At 45.5% G+C, this 17,084-nt stretch overlaps 1 protein-coding gene across 1 annotated transcript in view; it reads right to left on the bottom strand.

The window, feature by feature from the left end:
* The window catches only part of LOC129704447 (ERC protein 2), a 590,828-nt gene that overhangs the window by 258,594 nt on the left and 315,150 nt on the right, over positions 1 to 17,084 (bottom strand). The window contains exon 16 of the mRNA XM_055647523.1: positions 5,043 to 5,178. Coding sequence (XP_055503498.1) covers positions 5,043 to 5,178 — 136 coding nt within the window. The remainder of the gene's footprint in view (positions 1 to 5,042; positions 5,179 to 17,084) is intronic.

The following is a 17,084-nucleotide window of genomic DNA, read 5'->3' on the forward strand; positions in this document are numbered from 1 at the left end:
GTAGACTCGCTGGGCTAAATTCCGCCCCTATGGCCAGAACGAGTTGTTCCCTTCAGACTCTGCCCCTCAGCCCAGCAGCAGAAGGACCAATTAATTTGAAGCTGCGATCAATACACTTTCTGATCAATAAGGGATTCAATGAAGATAACGGAATCAATGAAGTTTGGACAAGACTGAACTGGAGGAATAATGTTACTTAATCAACGAGTAGCTTCGATGGTCTGTAAGGCATTCACTGCTAACGTTGCCTCTGAAGGCATTTCTAGCCATCCTGGTCTGATGCTGACTGCCTCTGCTGCAAGCAACTATTTAGGAAGAGGTCCACAGCCAACACAAGCAATGGAAAGTGTAAAATTGAAGAGAGAGAGAGAGTGGTGTTGAAAGCCTCGCTGTCTGAACATCATCCCTTATAACAGTGGAGAAAAACACAAGCCTGCCCAAGTTGTATCCCGACTGTCAAGCCGTTGAATTGAATTTAATGCAAGTCTACACGAGGAGACTTATTTAAGATGGCTAACAGAAAGATGTAAATCATGTGTTACAAGTTACGCAGAGCAGATACAAGCAATGATTCCAAAGCTAATAAGTCAAGGATCAAAACTAAAAATATTATCATTTCCGCTACATTTTAAATCCACCTGCTCAAGTTAACATTCAGACACGCACTTCAATTTTGCTGCCAAATAGGAATGCAGCAAATAAACACTGCAAATAGACTGAAAATTAAGACGAAACGATTGCTTTGGAAAGACCAATATCCTGCACTGGGGGTTAGTTTGGTCCACACACCTAATGTGCCAAGCTCCCTCCAACATGACCAATACCAGCTCAAGTTGCTGAGGTTATTTCTTCTACAGAATGTTCTTGTGGGACTTGCAAAAATGTTCTCCCCTCACACTGACATCCAGGTTCATAATGACAATAGACAATAGGTACAGGAGTAGGCCATTCGGCCCTTCGAGCCAGCACCGCCATTTTCAATGTGATCATGGCTGATCATCCCCAATCAGTACCCCGTTCCTGCCTTCTCCCCATATCCCCTGACTCGGCTATTTTTAAGAGCCCTATCTAGCTCTCTCTTGAAAGCTTTCCCAGAAGCTGAGAAGCATGAGAAAAATGAGAAGCAGAATGGAAATGCAAGCAGCTGAGATTTATAAATCGCCACAGGCTAATTATGTATTGGAAACCAAATCTGAAGGATTATAAAGAATATTGGCCATGATCACATTGAATGGCGGTGCTGGCTCGAAGGGCTGAATGGCCTACTCCTGCACCTATTGTCTATACAGAAGAATATACACAACATAAGCTTTTCACTGTACCTCGGTACACGTGACAATAAACTCAACTACATATACAGGACGAAGGGTCTCGTCCTGTATATTGAAGAAGGGTTTCGGCCTGAAACGTTGCCTATTTCCTTCGCTCCATGCAAAGAGTTGTACACTCTCCACTATAGGAAATAGGTAACGTTTCGGGCCGAAACCTTTCAGGAAGGAAATAGGTAACGTTTCGGGCCGAAACCCTTCTGGGTTTCGGCCCGAAACGTTGCCTAGTTCCTTCGCTCCATAGATGCTGCTGCACCCGCTGAGTTTCTCCAGCTTTTTTGTGTAACCTTCGATTCTCCAGCATCTGCAGTTCCTTCTTAACACACTACATATACAGGACTGTGTCCCCGCCCCCATCGGTCACTCAGTCCGTCCCTCTGTTCTGTCCCCGTCCCCCTATCTGTCGAAACCATCAGTGCCCTTGCCCATCCGTCTATCTGTGCCCCTGTCATTCCATCCGCCCCTCTGTCCGCTCCCCACCACTAGCCGCCCATGTCTGTGCCCGCCTGTCCATCTGGTGTACCTGCCTGAGTGTCTCTGTGTGTGTGTGTGCACGTGTCTCTGTGCATCAGTGTACATGCACGAGCCAGTGTGCATTGGCAAGTCCGTGTGTGGGCAGGAACGCCTGTGCGTGAGTGGGTGGACAGTTGTGCAACAATGCACTTTCATGTGAGCACACAAAGCTGCATGGGAAAATAACAGCAAGAATTGGCCGGTTAATCCCTTAAAATCCCTGTCGTTCAATTAGAACATGGGTGATCTGCTACTTAATCACTCAGTTACATCCTCCAGTATCCTTGGCAAAGAAATTACAGTACCTTTCTCAAATTTCATAGAAACATAGACACTAGGTGCAGGAGTAGGCCATTCGGCCCGTCGAGCCAGCACCGCCATTCAATGTGATCAGGGCTGATCATCCAGAATCAGTACCCCGTTCCTGCCTTCTCCCCCCATATCCCTTGATTCCGTTAGCCCCAAGAGCTAAATCTAACTCTCCCTTGAAAACATCCAGTGAATTGGCCTCCACTGCCTTCTGTGGCAGAGAATTCCACAGATTCACAACTCTCAGTCAAACCATTCTTTCATCGTATGTCAGTCCTGCCACCCCGGGCATTAACCTGGTGAACCGAAGCAAAATTTCTCCCCCCCCCCACAAATGCATCTGTGAGCCGAATGTGACCCCTGAACTTTAGGGCCTTGGTGCTGAACAGGTTGGAGTGGCTGCCGGACAATATCTCCCCGAGTTCAAATTAACAAATGATCTGGAGCTGTGCCTGCAGAATCAAATCTAAAGTTTCATCGCCCGCTGCCTGGAAAAGTGTTTCCTAGTCCCACACCCAAATAATTTGTACCTTTTCATAGTGACAATTAACAGCGGTAATTTAACCTACAAACCCGCAGGGTTTTGGGATGTGGGAGGAGACTAGAGGACCCTGAGGAAAAACCACGCGGTCACAGGGAGAACGTACAAACTCCGCACAGACAGTACCCGGGGTCTGGATTGAACCCGGGACTCTGGTGCCGTGGGACAGGGGCTCTACCACTGTGCTGCCGTGCCAACCCTTTAGCTTTTCACCATTTAGAAATGAATCTTCTGTGCTTTATTTGGTACAAAATGAATTTGGCAGCACTGTAGCTCATTTGTCACAGTTTTGAGCATTTGCTTTTTCTTTTTACACAAATTAATGCTTCCATCTGCACTACTTATCAAGTCATCAAGCTCCGTAATTGTAAAACGTTAGGATTCAGCTTTCTCCCCTAAGTTGTTTGCAAATACCTGGAGTGATGGCGGTGCCAACAACAAACCTTTCATCACCTCCCGTCATTAGGGATCATTTTCATTCCTGAATGGTCACACAGTCCAGGCAACAATTGCATCCATTTCCGTAAGATTTCCCCTTCGATGAAAGGCTTTTATGAAAGAGCTAATCAGAGTTCACATGAAACCCTCTGACAATCCCCCCTCAACTGGTTTTGAAAACTTCCTCAAACAAAATTGTGAAGCGTTATGGGCCTGTCCCACTTTGGTGATTTTTTGCGTGACTGCTGGCCACTGGCGGGAAATTTTCAACAAATCTTTCAGCGCCAGTGGCGACAATTTTTTTGTTGTCGTAGGTTGTCACCGGGTGTCGTAGGTGAATTCCATTAAAACTAGTCCCTGGCAGTCTCCTAAAGAGTCGCCTAAGTGGGACAGGCCCTTTAGTCAGGCAAGACCTTTGCCATATGTTTTTAGACTCTTATGATCGACTGACATCATCCAGAATCAGTGCCTCGTTCCTGCTTTCCCCCCATATCCCTTGATTCCGTTAGCCCTAAGAGCTAAATCAAACTCTCTCTTGAAAACATCCAGTGAATTGGCCTCCACTGTCTTCTATGACAGAGAATTCCACAGATTCACAACTCTCTGTGTGAAAAAGTGTTTCCTCATCTCAGTCCTAAATGGCCTACGCCTTATTCTTAAACTGTGAGCCCTGATTCTGGTTTCCCCCAACAAGGGGAACATTTTTCCTGCATCTAGTCTGTCCAATCCCTTAAGTATTTTCTATGTTTCTAAACGATCCCCTCGTAATGAAAAAAATTGTCACTTTTTACTCGTACGAGCCACTATGAGACATCCACGAACTCCTACGGACATTCTCCGACTTCGAATCAGGGAAAAACTCGGGAGAAAACTCTTGAATGACCTCGTACGAGGCCCTTCCTAGGCGGCGCGACTCTGGTCAGCAGCGAACTCCTACGGTTTTTACATTTTTTTGTCTCCGAGTTTTTGATTTTATCAGGGGGGGGGGAAACTTTTAAATCTCTCGGGACTGGAGAACCTTTTTCTCGTCGGGTCTCGTTGTCGTTGGACAGGGCGGCCTCCAACAGGAAACCTCACCGTCGCGGCGCTGGCTTTAAGCGGGTGGAGCGGTGGAGGAGCGAGCGCTGGGCTGCTGCTTGCCATTGCCCGACCTCCGGGGGCTGGGACTGCTGCTGCGGGTCTGCGGACGGCGGCTGAGGAGAGCCCACGGGGGAGGGAGATAAGACTTTTTCGGGCTCCTGCAACGGCACTTCTCCCGCCCGACAGTCGAAGAGCTCCTGGAGCGGGGCCTACATCAGGCCCCGCGCGGCTGGAATGGCCTGGGATGTGCGAGGCACGCCGGGGTCTTTTGTGTAAATTGTGTTGGGTCTTGGGGCTATATTTTTCTGACATGGGGGGGAGAGTGAGATAAGTTTATTTGGCCGATGGGATTCCATCACAGTCTATTGAATGGATGTTTAAAAAACATTCCTGGGGTCTATTTGTGTGTAATGTATGGCTCATTTCATTTGAGGGGTTCAAATGACAAACAAATATATTGTACTATTTATTGTATGCGGCTTTAAAATGGCCGCGGGACACTTACCATCGCCCGCCGGGGGCTTTGACTCTGACATCGGGAGGAGACTGAGGAGTGCAGGGGAGAGATAAGACTTTGTCTTCCATCACAGTGAGGAGGAGATTCACTGTGATGGATGTTTGTGTAAATTGTGTTGTGTCTTGGTTATTTTTCTTGTGTGTGTGACTGCAGAAACAACATTTTGTTTGAGGTTCAAATGACAACAAATATATTGTATTGTATTGTATGTTTGGTGTCAGGGTCAGTGATGTACATGGCTGTTGGCTTTGTCCACCATACAGCACATGTCAAGGCTACATTGGGACCTAGAGTGGGGAGACATAAACAGACCCACCTCCATGTGCTGGGAGTTGTCAGTCAGGTTGTCTTCACGTTTCCGCGCTTCCTCCAGCAGTTGTGCGTTCTTCTTCTTCTCCATCTGCTCCTTGTGCTTCAGGTTGGCCACCTTCTTGCTCTGATCCTTCACTTGCCTGAGAAGTTTGGAAGGGAATCAGTCACGTCGTACAAGTTCTGCATTACACCCAGCATCTCATTGCCCCATGCCCCAGTTAAAGTTGACCTGAACTGTCCACTTAGTGAGAGTGATGCAAACAGCATTGACCTTGGCAAGTCTTGGCCACAGCACAACCTCAGCAACACAGACATATTCACGATCAGACAGAATTATGAGTCAAATAATGTTCAGTGAAACTCTTGCAGAAGCGCTCGATATTTTACAGCAATACCCTTTAGAGAAGAAACGGTTAATTTACGAAACATCATTTGGGAATAATGAAGCCAATTAACTTTGTGGAGGAATGGTGATTGGTGAACTGTTTTTGTTTCAGGTTGATTCACTGTGACCGGTTTCACACTTCAGAAGTTTGCTTGACTCAGATTGATTGGTCAAGGTCCTGTAAGATGGATATTTAAGGAACGTGTTTGTTTACTGGCATGAGTAGACAACACCTCCACCTTTCCCCACTGAGCGTTCACTTTAAACAATAAAGTGTTGCAGACATTTATTTATGACAGTTAAATAAAGGTGCCAATGTGCCTAAAGGGCCTGTCCCACTTTCACGACCTAATTCACGACCTTTTTTACTCGTGGACATTTTTCATCAGGCTAGAAAAACGCCCCGACCTACTTGATGCCACGAGTACCTACGACCAGCATCACAGCCTGCTACGAACTATCTACGACTTACCTACGACCTCCTACGACCTCGTGACGACCATGCTGTGAGTAAGAATCAAGGGTTAACTCGGCAGAGGTCATGAATTAGGTTGTGAAAGTGGGACAGGTCCTTAAGTATGTCATGGTGGCGCTGCAGTGCCGGAGACCCCGACTACGGGCGCTGTCTGTACGCCGTTTGTACCTTCTCCTCGTGACCTGCGTGACCACATTTCTGAGAAACATCTTACATGGCATTCCCTCACAAGTCTATCCAGTAAAGCAATCTTGACCATAAATAGTGTGCTGATCATATTTTCCTACAGACTGGGGTTTGGCCAAGCAGGGAGCATTGTAGCTTCACTCTCATTTGAACCAATCGTGAAAAAAAAATCTAATTTTTTAATATAATCTCTTCACCATTTTTACTTGTTGCTTCATTTCAAGTAAAATCTTCCCCTTACATAGAAACATAGAAACATAGAAACATAGAAATTAGGTGCAGGAGTAGGCCATTCGGCCCTTCGAGCCTGCACCGCCATTCAATTTGATCATGGCCGATCATCCAACTCAGTATCCCGTACCTGCCTTCTCTCCACGCCCTCTGATCCCCTTAGCCACAAGAGCCACATCCAGCTCCCTCTTAAATATAGCCAATGAACTGGCCTCAACTACCCTCTGTGGCAGAGAGTTCCAGAGATTCACCACTCTCATTGAAAAAAGTTCTTCTCATCTCGGTTTTAAAGGTTTTCCCCCTTATCCTTAAGCTGTGACACCTTGTGCTGGACTTCCCCAACATCGGGAACAATCTTCCTGCATCTAGCCTGTCCAACCCCTTAAGCATTTTGTAAGTTTCTATAAGATCCCCTCTCAATCTTCTAAATTCTAGAGAGTATAAACCAAGTCTATCCAGTCTTTCTTCATAAGACAATCCTGACATGCCAGAAATCAGTCTGGTGAACTTTCTCTGCACTCCCTCTATGGCAAAATCTTCCCCTTGGCGGAGAGATCCCGATAAAGATTCGCTCAGCAAACACACAAATGTAAAATCCGATCACCTAATTTCAAAAGGCAGTGTGTTTCCGGCTGGTTGGAGAACCCATGGCTAATGAACAATGTTCTTCCATCTATGGTGTATCAGCCTGAAGAAATGCTGCACTTAGCCGGTTAAATGCTCACAATCAAAGCAAAGAATCTACAAACATTTCAGGAAAGCTCTTTGGAAGGGTGGAAAGCCATCAAACGTTCAACCTAGATATATATTACACTGGAAATCTCTTCCAATCCTGGAACTACAAACCATTTGACTGGCGAAGGAAGGAAACTGAAGGAAATTCTCATTGCGATAATTGGGACAAACAGAATGTTAAGGATTGTAACCTAACCCACACGCAAGACTCGTTTACGTAATTACTAATATAAATTAAAAACTGGGACCTCTTTACAGACAAGGTACAGAAAGAAAAATAACAAAGTCTTGCTCGTTACATTCCATGGTCTGCAAAATTTCACATGAAATAAGTTTGAACATGAAACTTTTGCAAAGGGAAGTGTTTCCTCATGAGTTTTTGGTCTATTTAAATGATAGCATCTAAATAAGGCACAAAAAATTATTCCAGTTTCAGATAGAAAACTTCAAAAAGAGCGCTTGTTTTTTTAAGTCTGCTTACTATCTTTCCATCACTGGTGTGGGGCTGACCCGGGGAGGAACCTTTCCCTCCGCCATGCACTTCAAGACTGTGAAGTATTCCCTGTACATCTCGCAAAAAGCATGGACATTTTTTTTTTTTCCCCTCCAAAATTAAGTTCACAGAAAAGGCCATCAACTAACTCCCCAATGGTTCGTTAACCCAGAATTAGATCCCAGCTCAAGTTTCAATATATAACATTGTGGTTTCATCATTATCTTTAGGAATTAAGTCTTACAAATGTGATGCATAAACTTGCAGACTTCAATGCTTATTCAAGACAATGACACTAATATTCTTCACCCAGCAGTTCATGTTGTCAATTATTTTGTTTAAGAAGGAACTGCAGATGCTGGAAAATCGAAGGAAGACAAAAATGCTGGAGAAACTCAGCGGGCGAGGCAGCGTCTATGGAGCGAAGGAAATAGGCGACGTTTCGGGTCGAGACCCTTCTTCATGAATGGTGGTGCTGGCTCGAAGGGCCAAATGGCCTCCTCCTGCACCTATTTTCTATATTTCTATGTTTCAGACTGATGTTCTTCTTAGCAGTGTTGTCTAACCATGAATTAAATTTAACTGGTCAGGTCTTTCCAATGTTTTCCAAGTGGGAAGAAGAAAGGAAGAGGCGGAAACAGTGGGCTGTGGGGAGAGCTGGGAAGGGGAGGGGAAAGAGGGAGAAAGCAGGGACTACCTGAAATTGGGGAAGTCAATGTCCATACCGCTGGGGTGTAAACTACCCAAGTGATTTTGGGTAGTTTAAGTCAATTATTTTGTACATTCTTTTCCCCAACATGATTACATTTTATCATGCCTTAGATTGCAAAAGGATAAACTGGACAGGCTTCAAAAATACTCTTAAATACACATTTCTTCAACATATGGCTGTTGTCCCACATGTGCAGGATTTACATTACTGATGGCTCCAGTAAAATCACCCCCTCTCTCTTTCCTGCCCCCCTCCACACACCCCCAGCCCAGTGTGCATCCATTTATCCCATTAGGTTGCCGCTCTCTCTCGGCTTGGATAAAGCCACTCGTGGGAGAGTCTAGGACCAGAGGGCACAGCCTGAGAATTAAAGGACATTCTTTAAGGAAGGAGATGAGGAGGAAATTCTTTCGTCAGAGGGTGGTGAATCTGTGGAATTAATTGCCATAGATGTCTGTGGATATCCACTAAAAAGTCAGTGGATATTTTTAAGGCAGAGATAGACAGATTCTTCATTAGTACGGGTGTCACAGAGGGTGTGAGGAGAAGGCAGGAGAATGGGGTCAGGATAGAGAGATAGATCAGCCGTGATTGGAATGGTGGAGTAAACTTGATGGGCCGAATGGCCTAATTCTGTTCCTTATGACCTTACGACATCATACATTTCACTCCTCCTCCTCTCTCCTAATTGGACCCCCTTTAATCTCCTTTTCACCTCGAGCCTCCTCACTATCCCCACCCATTGCCCTATCAACTCCCCCCTCATCTGTACCCACCTATCACTCCCTCTGCTTTGCCCCCTCCACACATCACTTCCAGCTTCCTCGCCCTGACTACAAAGCCAATGGGAATATTTCGATGATCAATAACGCTGTTCGATGATCGATGATCAATAACGCAGGTATTTGTGAAATTATACAGACTGAGTCCCAGTTACCGTGACATGGGCATCAGTATCAATATCACACAAGATGTTTGAATGGAAGGCCCTGTTCGGGTGAAAGGTCTTTGACTTGAAACATTGATCAGTTTCTTGCTCCATGGATGCTGCCCGACCTGCTGAGTGTCTTCAGCAGTTTCTGTTTAGGTTTCAGATTTCTAACATCTGCGGTATTTGATTTTCGTAGACATTGGCCCAAAGGGCTTTAGCCTCTTAATTTTAATAAATGGATGAGTTGGGGCGAAGGACCTGTTTCCGTGTTATACAGTGCCCTCCATAATGTTTGGGACAAAGACCCATCATTTATTTGCCTCTGTACTCCACAATGTGAGATTTGTAATAGAAATCACACGTGGTTCAAGTGCACTGCAGGAGTGGGGCGCCGTTGTGTATGGCTGCTCCGCCTGCAGTCCGTCCTTTCACCCTTTTTTATTTTTATTTTTAGTCCTGTTACTACAAAATGTTTGTTGGAGGTCTAATCTTTTATGTGGGGGGTGGGAGGAGGGGAAGGGGGAAACTATTTCAATCCCAGTCCTACCTGGTCGGAGATGCGGTTTTCCTCCGAACCGCATCTTTGTCCTCTCTGTGCGGCCTACCATCGAGCTGTGAGCAGCGCTGGAGCGGCGTTTCCTGCCGGGACCACAGCTTCACCGGCGGTGCAACGCTGGGACACCAACACGGAGCGGGCGATGCCTTACCAGGTCGCCTTGCTGTAAGCTCCGGGGCACTGTGACCGCCGACTCCAACATCGTTGAACTGCGGCTGCAGCGTCCAGCCGCGGGTGGGCGGCACTGGATTTAAAACACCGCGGAGCCTGGGATCCGAGATCGCCAGAGTCGGAGGTCCAACTTTGGACAATGCAGTCTCCGGGGAGGAAGCGGCCGCTTCAGTCCAAGCCGCTGAAGAATGTTCACCCGACGCTGATGATCCAGCCTCGCGGCAAGAGGGCCTGAAAACACCGGGTTGGCTGAGGAGGCCACATATAGACCCCGACCTCGGGTGAACTATGAGGAGGAGAACTGGATATTTTTAGTGCCTTCCCTCACAGTGAATTCTGCTGTGGGGGGACGTTGCTTGTTGATTTCTATACTGTACTGTTCTGTGTCTTTTTTTCTTTTTTCTTTTTTTTCTTTTTATTTATTTATTATTTTTTTAATTTTATTTTATTTATTTTTTATTTTATATGGATTTATTGACATTTAATCTATTCAATTAATTTAATAAATCTCTGTAAAGCACTTTGGTTCAAAGTGATTTTGTTTAAAAGTGCTATATAAATAAATATTACTTACATTGTTTTTAATAAAGGTCTATTTTAAACATTTTGGTTTCATCATGTAGAAATTACAACTGTGTTTATACATAGTCCCCCCCCCCCATTTCAGGGCACCATAATGTTTGTAACACAGCAATGTCATGTAAATGAAAATATTCATCTTTGATGTTTTGTTGCATATCCTTTGCATGCAATGACTGCTTGAAGTCTGCGATTCATGGACATCACCAGTTGCTGGGTGTCTTCTCTGGTGATGCTCTGCCAGGCCTGTATTGCAGCCATCTTTACCTTGTGCTTGTTTTGGGGGCTAGACCCCTTCAGTTTTCTCTTCAGCATATAAAAGGCATGCTCAATTGGGGTCAGATCAGGTGATTGACTTGGCCACTCTAACAGTTTTATTCTTGTTTCTCCGTCTCATAATGGCTTCTTTGACTTTCATTGGCACAACTTTTGTCCTCGTGTTGATAAACAGCAATAAATGTTTCCAAAGGTGATGGAAAGACTGGGTACTGAGAGTTCTCTTATACCTGCATTAATGAGGCAATTAAACACACCTGAGCAATTACAAACACCTGTGAAGCCATGTGTCCCAAACATGATTCCCTGAAATGGGGGCACTGTGTATAAACACTGCTGTAATTTCTATGTCGTGAAACCAAAATGTATAAAAATGGCCTTTAATAAAATCTGACAATGTGCACTTCAAACACATGTGATTTTTTTTAATTACAAATCTAAAATTGTGGAGTACAGAGACAAATAAATAAATGATGGGTCTTTGTCTCAAACATTGTGGAGGGCTCCGTATGTAACTATGACTATAATCACATATCACTTAATTAATTCAGATGTTTGAACATTAAACCAAAATAAATGCTAAGTTGTGAATAGCTATCTGAAACCCAACTTTACCCAGCTAACATGCAATCATACTTTGTTGCAACCTGTTTAAGATAGATTGCTATTATTTCAGGAGTGAAGGGAGATTTGCCCTTGTTGAGGTTCATTTCTGACCCATTCACTTATCAGGGCAGTCTGCTGTAAGGAAATACATCTCATGTCCTTGGGGTACAATTAGAATGCCATCGAGGAGTGTGTGGGATGATGTTGCATTGCACTGAAAATGAGGCACTTTCCTTCACTGGAATTCACTGCAATTTAGAAGGATGAGAAAGGATCTTATAGAAACATATAAAATTATTGAGGGATTGGACAGGCTAGATGCAGGAAACATGTTCCCGATGTTGGGGGAGTCCAGAACCAGGGGTTACAGTTTAAGAATAAGGGGTCGGCCATTTAGGACTGGGATGAGGAAAACCATTTTCACCCAGAGAGTTGTGAATCTGTGGAATTCTCTGCCACAGACGGCAGTGGAGGCCAAATGACTGGATGTGTTCAATAGATATAGCTCGTAGGGCTAACAGAAACTAGGAATATGGGGAGAAGCAGGAACAGGTTAGAGATACAACGTGGAAATGGACCCTTCGACCAACCGAGTCTGCATCGACCAGCGATCCCCGCACATTAAGACTATCCTACACACACTAGGGACAAATAATCTACAAACCTGCACGTCTTTGGAGTGTGGGAGGAAACCGAAGATCTTGGTGAAAACCCTCGCGGTCACGGGGAGAACGTACATACAAACTCCGTACAGACAGCACCCGTAGTCGGGATCGAACCCGGGTCTCTGGTGCTGCAAGTGCTGTAAGGCAGCAACTCTACCGCTGCACCATCGTGCCGCCAGATGTTTCCTCTCCTCCAAAGCACATCTAATCTTCGAACACTGGCGCATTCAGTTTTAGGATGATCTGCCATGATCAGTCACGGTGGCGCAGCGGTAGAGTTGCTGCCTTACAGCGAATGCAGCGCCACAGATCCGAGTTTGATCCCGACTACGGGTGCTGTCTGTACTGAGTTTGCACGTTCTCCCCGTGACCTGCGTGGGTTTTCTCCGAGATCTTCAGTTTCCTCCCACACTCCAAAGATGTACAAATTTGTAAGTTAAGTGGCTTGGTATAAATGTAAAAATTGTCCCTGGTGGGTGCAGGATAGTGTTAATGTGTGGGGATCGCCGGTCGGCGCGGACTCAGTGGGCTGAAGGGCCTGTTTCCGTGCTGTATCTTTGAATTAAATTAAACTAATATTGGATTTAGGAGGTAGACAAAAATGCTGGAGAAACTGAGCGAGTGAGGCAGCATCTATGAAGCGAAGGAAAAAGGCAACGTTTCGGGTCGAGACCCTTCAGACTGCAGTTCCTTCTTAAACATTGGATTTAGGAGGATCAGCCATGATCATATTGAATGGCAGTGCTGGCTCGAAGGGCCGAATGTCCTGCACCAATTTTCTATGGTTCTCTGATTCCTCTCCACCAAAGCACAGCTAATCTTGGAAAACAGGCACATTCAGTTACAGACAAAGAGCAACTCGCTGTGCAATCTTTGTGCTTGTCTGCTGCAAGATATCTCTGCAAAACAACACTCCAGGGAGCATCCTGACAGCAGACGGAGACAACACATAACAAGCTTATAATAAATTGCCAGGCGGACTAAAACATGCAATCTTGCGTTTTTAACAACCGCAAAGAGTAGCTCAGCAACTCCAAATAAAATTACAGATTACACATCAGAAAATGTTCGTGGCGATGACCATGCATTTGAGAGAAGGTAGACAAAAATGCTGGAGAAACTCAGTGGGTGAGGCAGCATCTATGGAGCGAAGGAATAGGTGACGTTTCGGGTCAAGGTCCTTCTTCAGACTGAAGGAATAGGTGACGTTTCGGGTCGAGACCCTTTGGGTCTCAACCCGAAACGTCACCTATTCCTTCGCTCCATAGATGCTGCCTCGCCCACTGAGTTTCACCAGCATTTTTGTCTACCTCCAGATTGAGGGACAGTTTCTTCCCAGCTGTGATCTGGCAACTGAACCATCCAATCACCCACTAGAGAGTGTTCATGGTCTACCATCTCCCTATCTTTATCCAGACTTTGCTGGGCTTTATCTTGCATTGAACATTAGTCCATTCATCCCTTGCAACCGCAAGAGATGCAACACTTGTCCCTTTGCCTCCCCCCCTCGACTCCGTTCAAGGACCCAAGCAATCGTTCCAGGTGCGACAGAGGTTTACCTGCATCTCTTCCAACCTCATCTATTGCGTCCGCTGCTCTAGATGTCAGCAGATCTATATCGGTGAGACCAAGTGGAGGTTGGGCGATCGTTTCGCCGAACACCTCCGCTCGGTCCGCAATAACCAAGCTGACCTCCCGGTGGCTCAGCACTTCAACTCCCCCTCCCACTCCGTCTCCGACCTCTCTGTCCTGGGTCTCCTCCATGGCCACAGCGAGCAGCACCGGAAATTGGAGGAACAGCACCTCATATTCCGTTTGGGGAGTCTGCATCCTGGGGGCATGAACATCGAATTCTCCCAATTTTGTTAGTCCTTGCTGTCTCCTCCCCTTCCTCAGTCCCCCTGCTGTCTCCTCCCATCCCCCAGCCTTCGGGCTCCTCCTCCTTTTCCTTTCTTGTCCCCGCCCACCCCCGCCCCCGATCAGTCTGAAGAAGGGTTTCGGCCCGAAACGTTGCCTATTTCCTTCGCTCCATAGATGCTGCTGCACCCGCTGAGTTTCTCCAGCTTTTTTGTGTAACAGTCCATTCATCCTGTAGCACACACACTGTAGACGGCTTGAGGCTAATCATGCATCGTCGTTCCGCTGACTGGATAGCACGCAACAAAAATGCTTTCCATTGTGGATCCTTCACGTGGCCCAACGTTGGGGCGAGGCCAGAACCAGGGGCCACACACAGTCTTAGAATAAAGGGGAGGCCATTTAAGACTGAGGTGAGAAAAAACATTTTCACCCAGAGAGTTGTGAATTTGTGGAATTCCCTGCCACAGAGGGCAGTGGATGGATTTAAGAGAGAGTTAGATAGAGCTCTAGGGGCTAGTGGAGTCAAGGGATATGGGGAGAAGGCAGGCATGGGTTATTGATAGGGGACGATCAGCCATGATCACAATGAATGGCGGTGCTGGCTCAAAGGGCCGAATGGCCTCCTCCTGCACCTATTTTCTTTGTTTCTATGTGGCAATAAATAACTAAGCAAAACTAAAAAGGGATATGGGCCAAACACAGGAACATTGGTCGGCATGGGCGAGTTGGGCCGAAGGGCCTGTTTCACTGCTGCATGTCTTGTTGACTCTAAATATATTAACCACTGCCTTGTTCAAAATTGGGCAGATATTTACAATAGCTTTCAGCATGAAATGTAATTGCTGTTCAAATATACCTGGGAGCAAGAATGCACTCATTTTCACATTGACACTTTGCCAAATATTCCCTGCGATTCCCTCTCTGACCCAGTGCAAGTTAGCCAACTCTGGGTACAACATTGCACAGATTTCATGGGATGTGGTGCTGCTGCTGATGATTATAAAGGAATGTTAAACCATGTTTCAGTTGCTTTTGGCTTTCGTTTAACCAATTTTTTTTTTTAAAAGGAGTTTTATTTACTTACTTCACTTTTAATTCTTTTTACATTTAACTTTATGTCTAATCATTTTTTTTTTCCTTTTGAGAGTGGAACGATGCAGTGAGTAAGAGTGGCTGCCTCACTGCTCCAGCAACACAGGTTCAATCCCAACATTGGGCAGAGAACATCAAACAGTACAGTACAAGAACAGGAGACAGGCACAAAATGCTGGAGTAACTCAGCGGGTCAGGCAGCATCTCTGGAGAGAAGGAATGGGTGGCGTTTCAGGTCCAGACCTTCTTCTCCAGAGTTGACCCGAAACATCACCCACACCTTCTCTCCAGAGATGTTGCCTGTCCCATTGAGTTACTCCAGCATTTTGTGTCTATCTTTGGTTTAAGACAGCATCTGCAGTTCCTTCCTACACAAACTCTAAACGTGACCTCACCAACATCTGAAACAACTGCAACATGACCTCCCAACTTCGATACTCAATACTCTGGCAGATGAAGGCCAATGCGCCAAAAACCTTTTTGACCACCTGATCTACCTACGACTCAAAGAGCGTTCACGTCGATCGCGGCCCTGTTTCCACCAATCTTTCCACCTCCAGGCACAAGCAGCAACAAGACAGACACCGTTGTGTGCAGATGCCGAGAGGTGTCTTCAGCTCTGGCTGAACAACTTCTAATCTTGTGTGTGTGGGCTCGACAAGAAGAAGAAGACTTACAACCTTCAGGAACCTTTGCACCTGCAATCCTTGATCCCTCTGCTCTACAACACTACCCAAGAGGCCTGCCTATCTTCACACCTCACAGACAGAGCCTGGTATCAGCAGAGCCATCTCCATCATCAAAGACCCCTACCACCCATCGCATGACATTTTCTCCATCCTCCCATCTGGGAAGAGGTACAGGAGCATTAGCTGCAAAACCAGCAGGATGCTCCTCAGCTTCTTCCCACAGGCTATAAGACTGTTAAATGGACTTTGCCCCCTGCCAAGTATCGCGCACAAACCCCCCACACTGCAGCAGAGCCACTGTTGTGCCGCTGCCGGTCGGAACGGCTGTTGAATGTTTAGTAGAGTGTTAAATTTGTTCATGATACATGTATTTTTTTATTTCTATTTATTTTTCATGCACACTGAATGGACACTGGTTGAGCAACATTTTTTTGTTTCCTCTGGGTATGCGAATACTCAGGAAATGACAATAAAGATATACAATACAATACAATACAATACAATACATGCAGGTTTGTAGGTTAATTGGCTTGGTGTAAGTGCAGATTGTCCCTAGTGTGTGTAGGATGGTGCTAGTGTGTGGGACCGCTGGTCGCTTCGGATTCGGTGGACCTTTACACATTGTATCTCCACTAGTTGTCCAAGTCTTTTTTTAAGAGATGGAGAAATTGATGCCCTTCAACTAATTATATATGACATGTAAATAAATAAATACATTTCTATGGCCATCATTATTCAAACGGCAGAAGGGGAATGACCAAGGCACAATATTTGATGTGAAATAAACATGCCTGAAATAAATTGAAAGTTAAATCAACTGTGCAATTTGTTCCATTGCCCTATACACACTAGGCAACTTTGTTGTGTCTGGTTAAGATAATATTAAAAAATGCTGGTTTTATACAAGTCATATTAACCCCCAAGAAAAAAGGACAATTCTAGGTGGTACAGAAGGAGGAGAGAGGTGTGAGAAGAGGCACCTTGGAGTTAGTGAAGGATCTGTAAGTGTCCGAGTCATGAGTCATGACTCATGGCAGAGAGAGATCACTCCAAGACAATTCTTACACTCCCCAGACTAGGATCACTGACAGACACTAGAAGTGGGGAATGCTTAAATACGGCAGAATACTGGGTTTAATGTTGACACTGGCAAGGAATTACATCCTACAGCTTTGGAAAAATACATCGCCAAAAGAAAACTGCAGATTGGGTTAGTCTGTTATTAGTTGTGGCCAAGTTGGAACATGTTGCATTCGCATCAAGAGGCCAATTTCCCCCTGAATATCTGCACACACTGAACACTCTATGGGTGCGTCTAAGAAAGGTCCTGAGGTTAAAGATGTGACAATAGTTGCTCTCAATGGAACAAAGAGGATTGGACTAAATGTTTGCTTGCAGAAGACT

The sequence above is a fragment of the Leucoraja erinacea genome, chromosome 16 (assembly GCF_028641065.1).
Source record: "Leucoraja erinacea ecotype New England chromosome 16, Leri_hhj_1, whole genome shotgun sequence".
Classification (NCBI taxonomy): Eukaryota; Metazoa; Chordata; class Chondrichthyes; order Rajiformes; family Rajidae; genus Leucoraja; species Leucoraja erinaceus.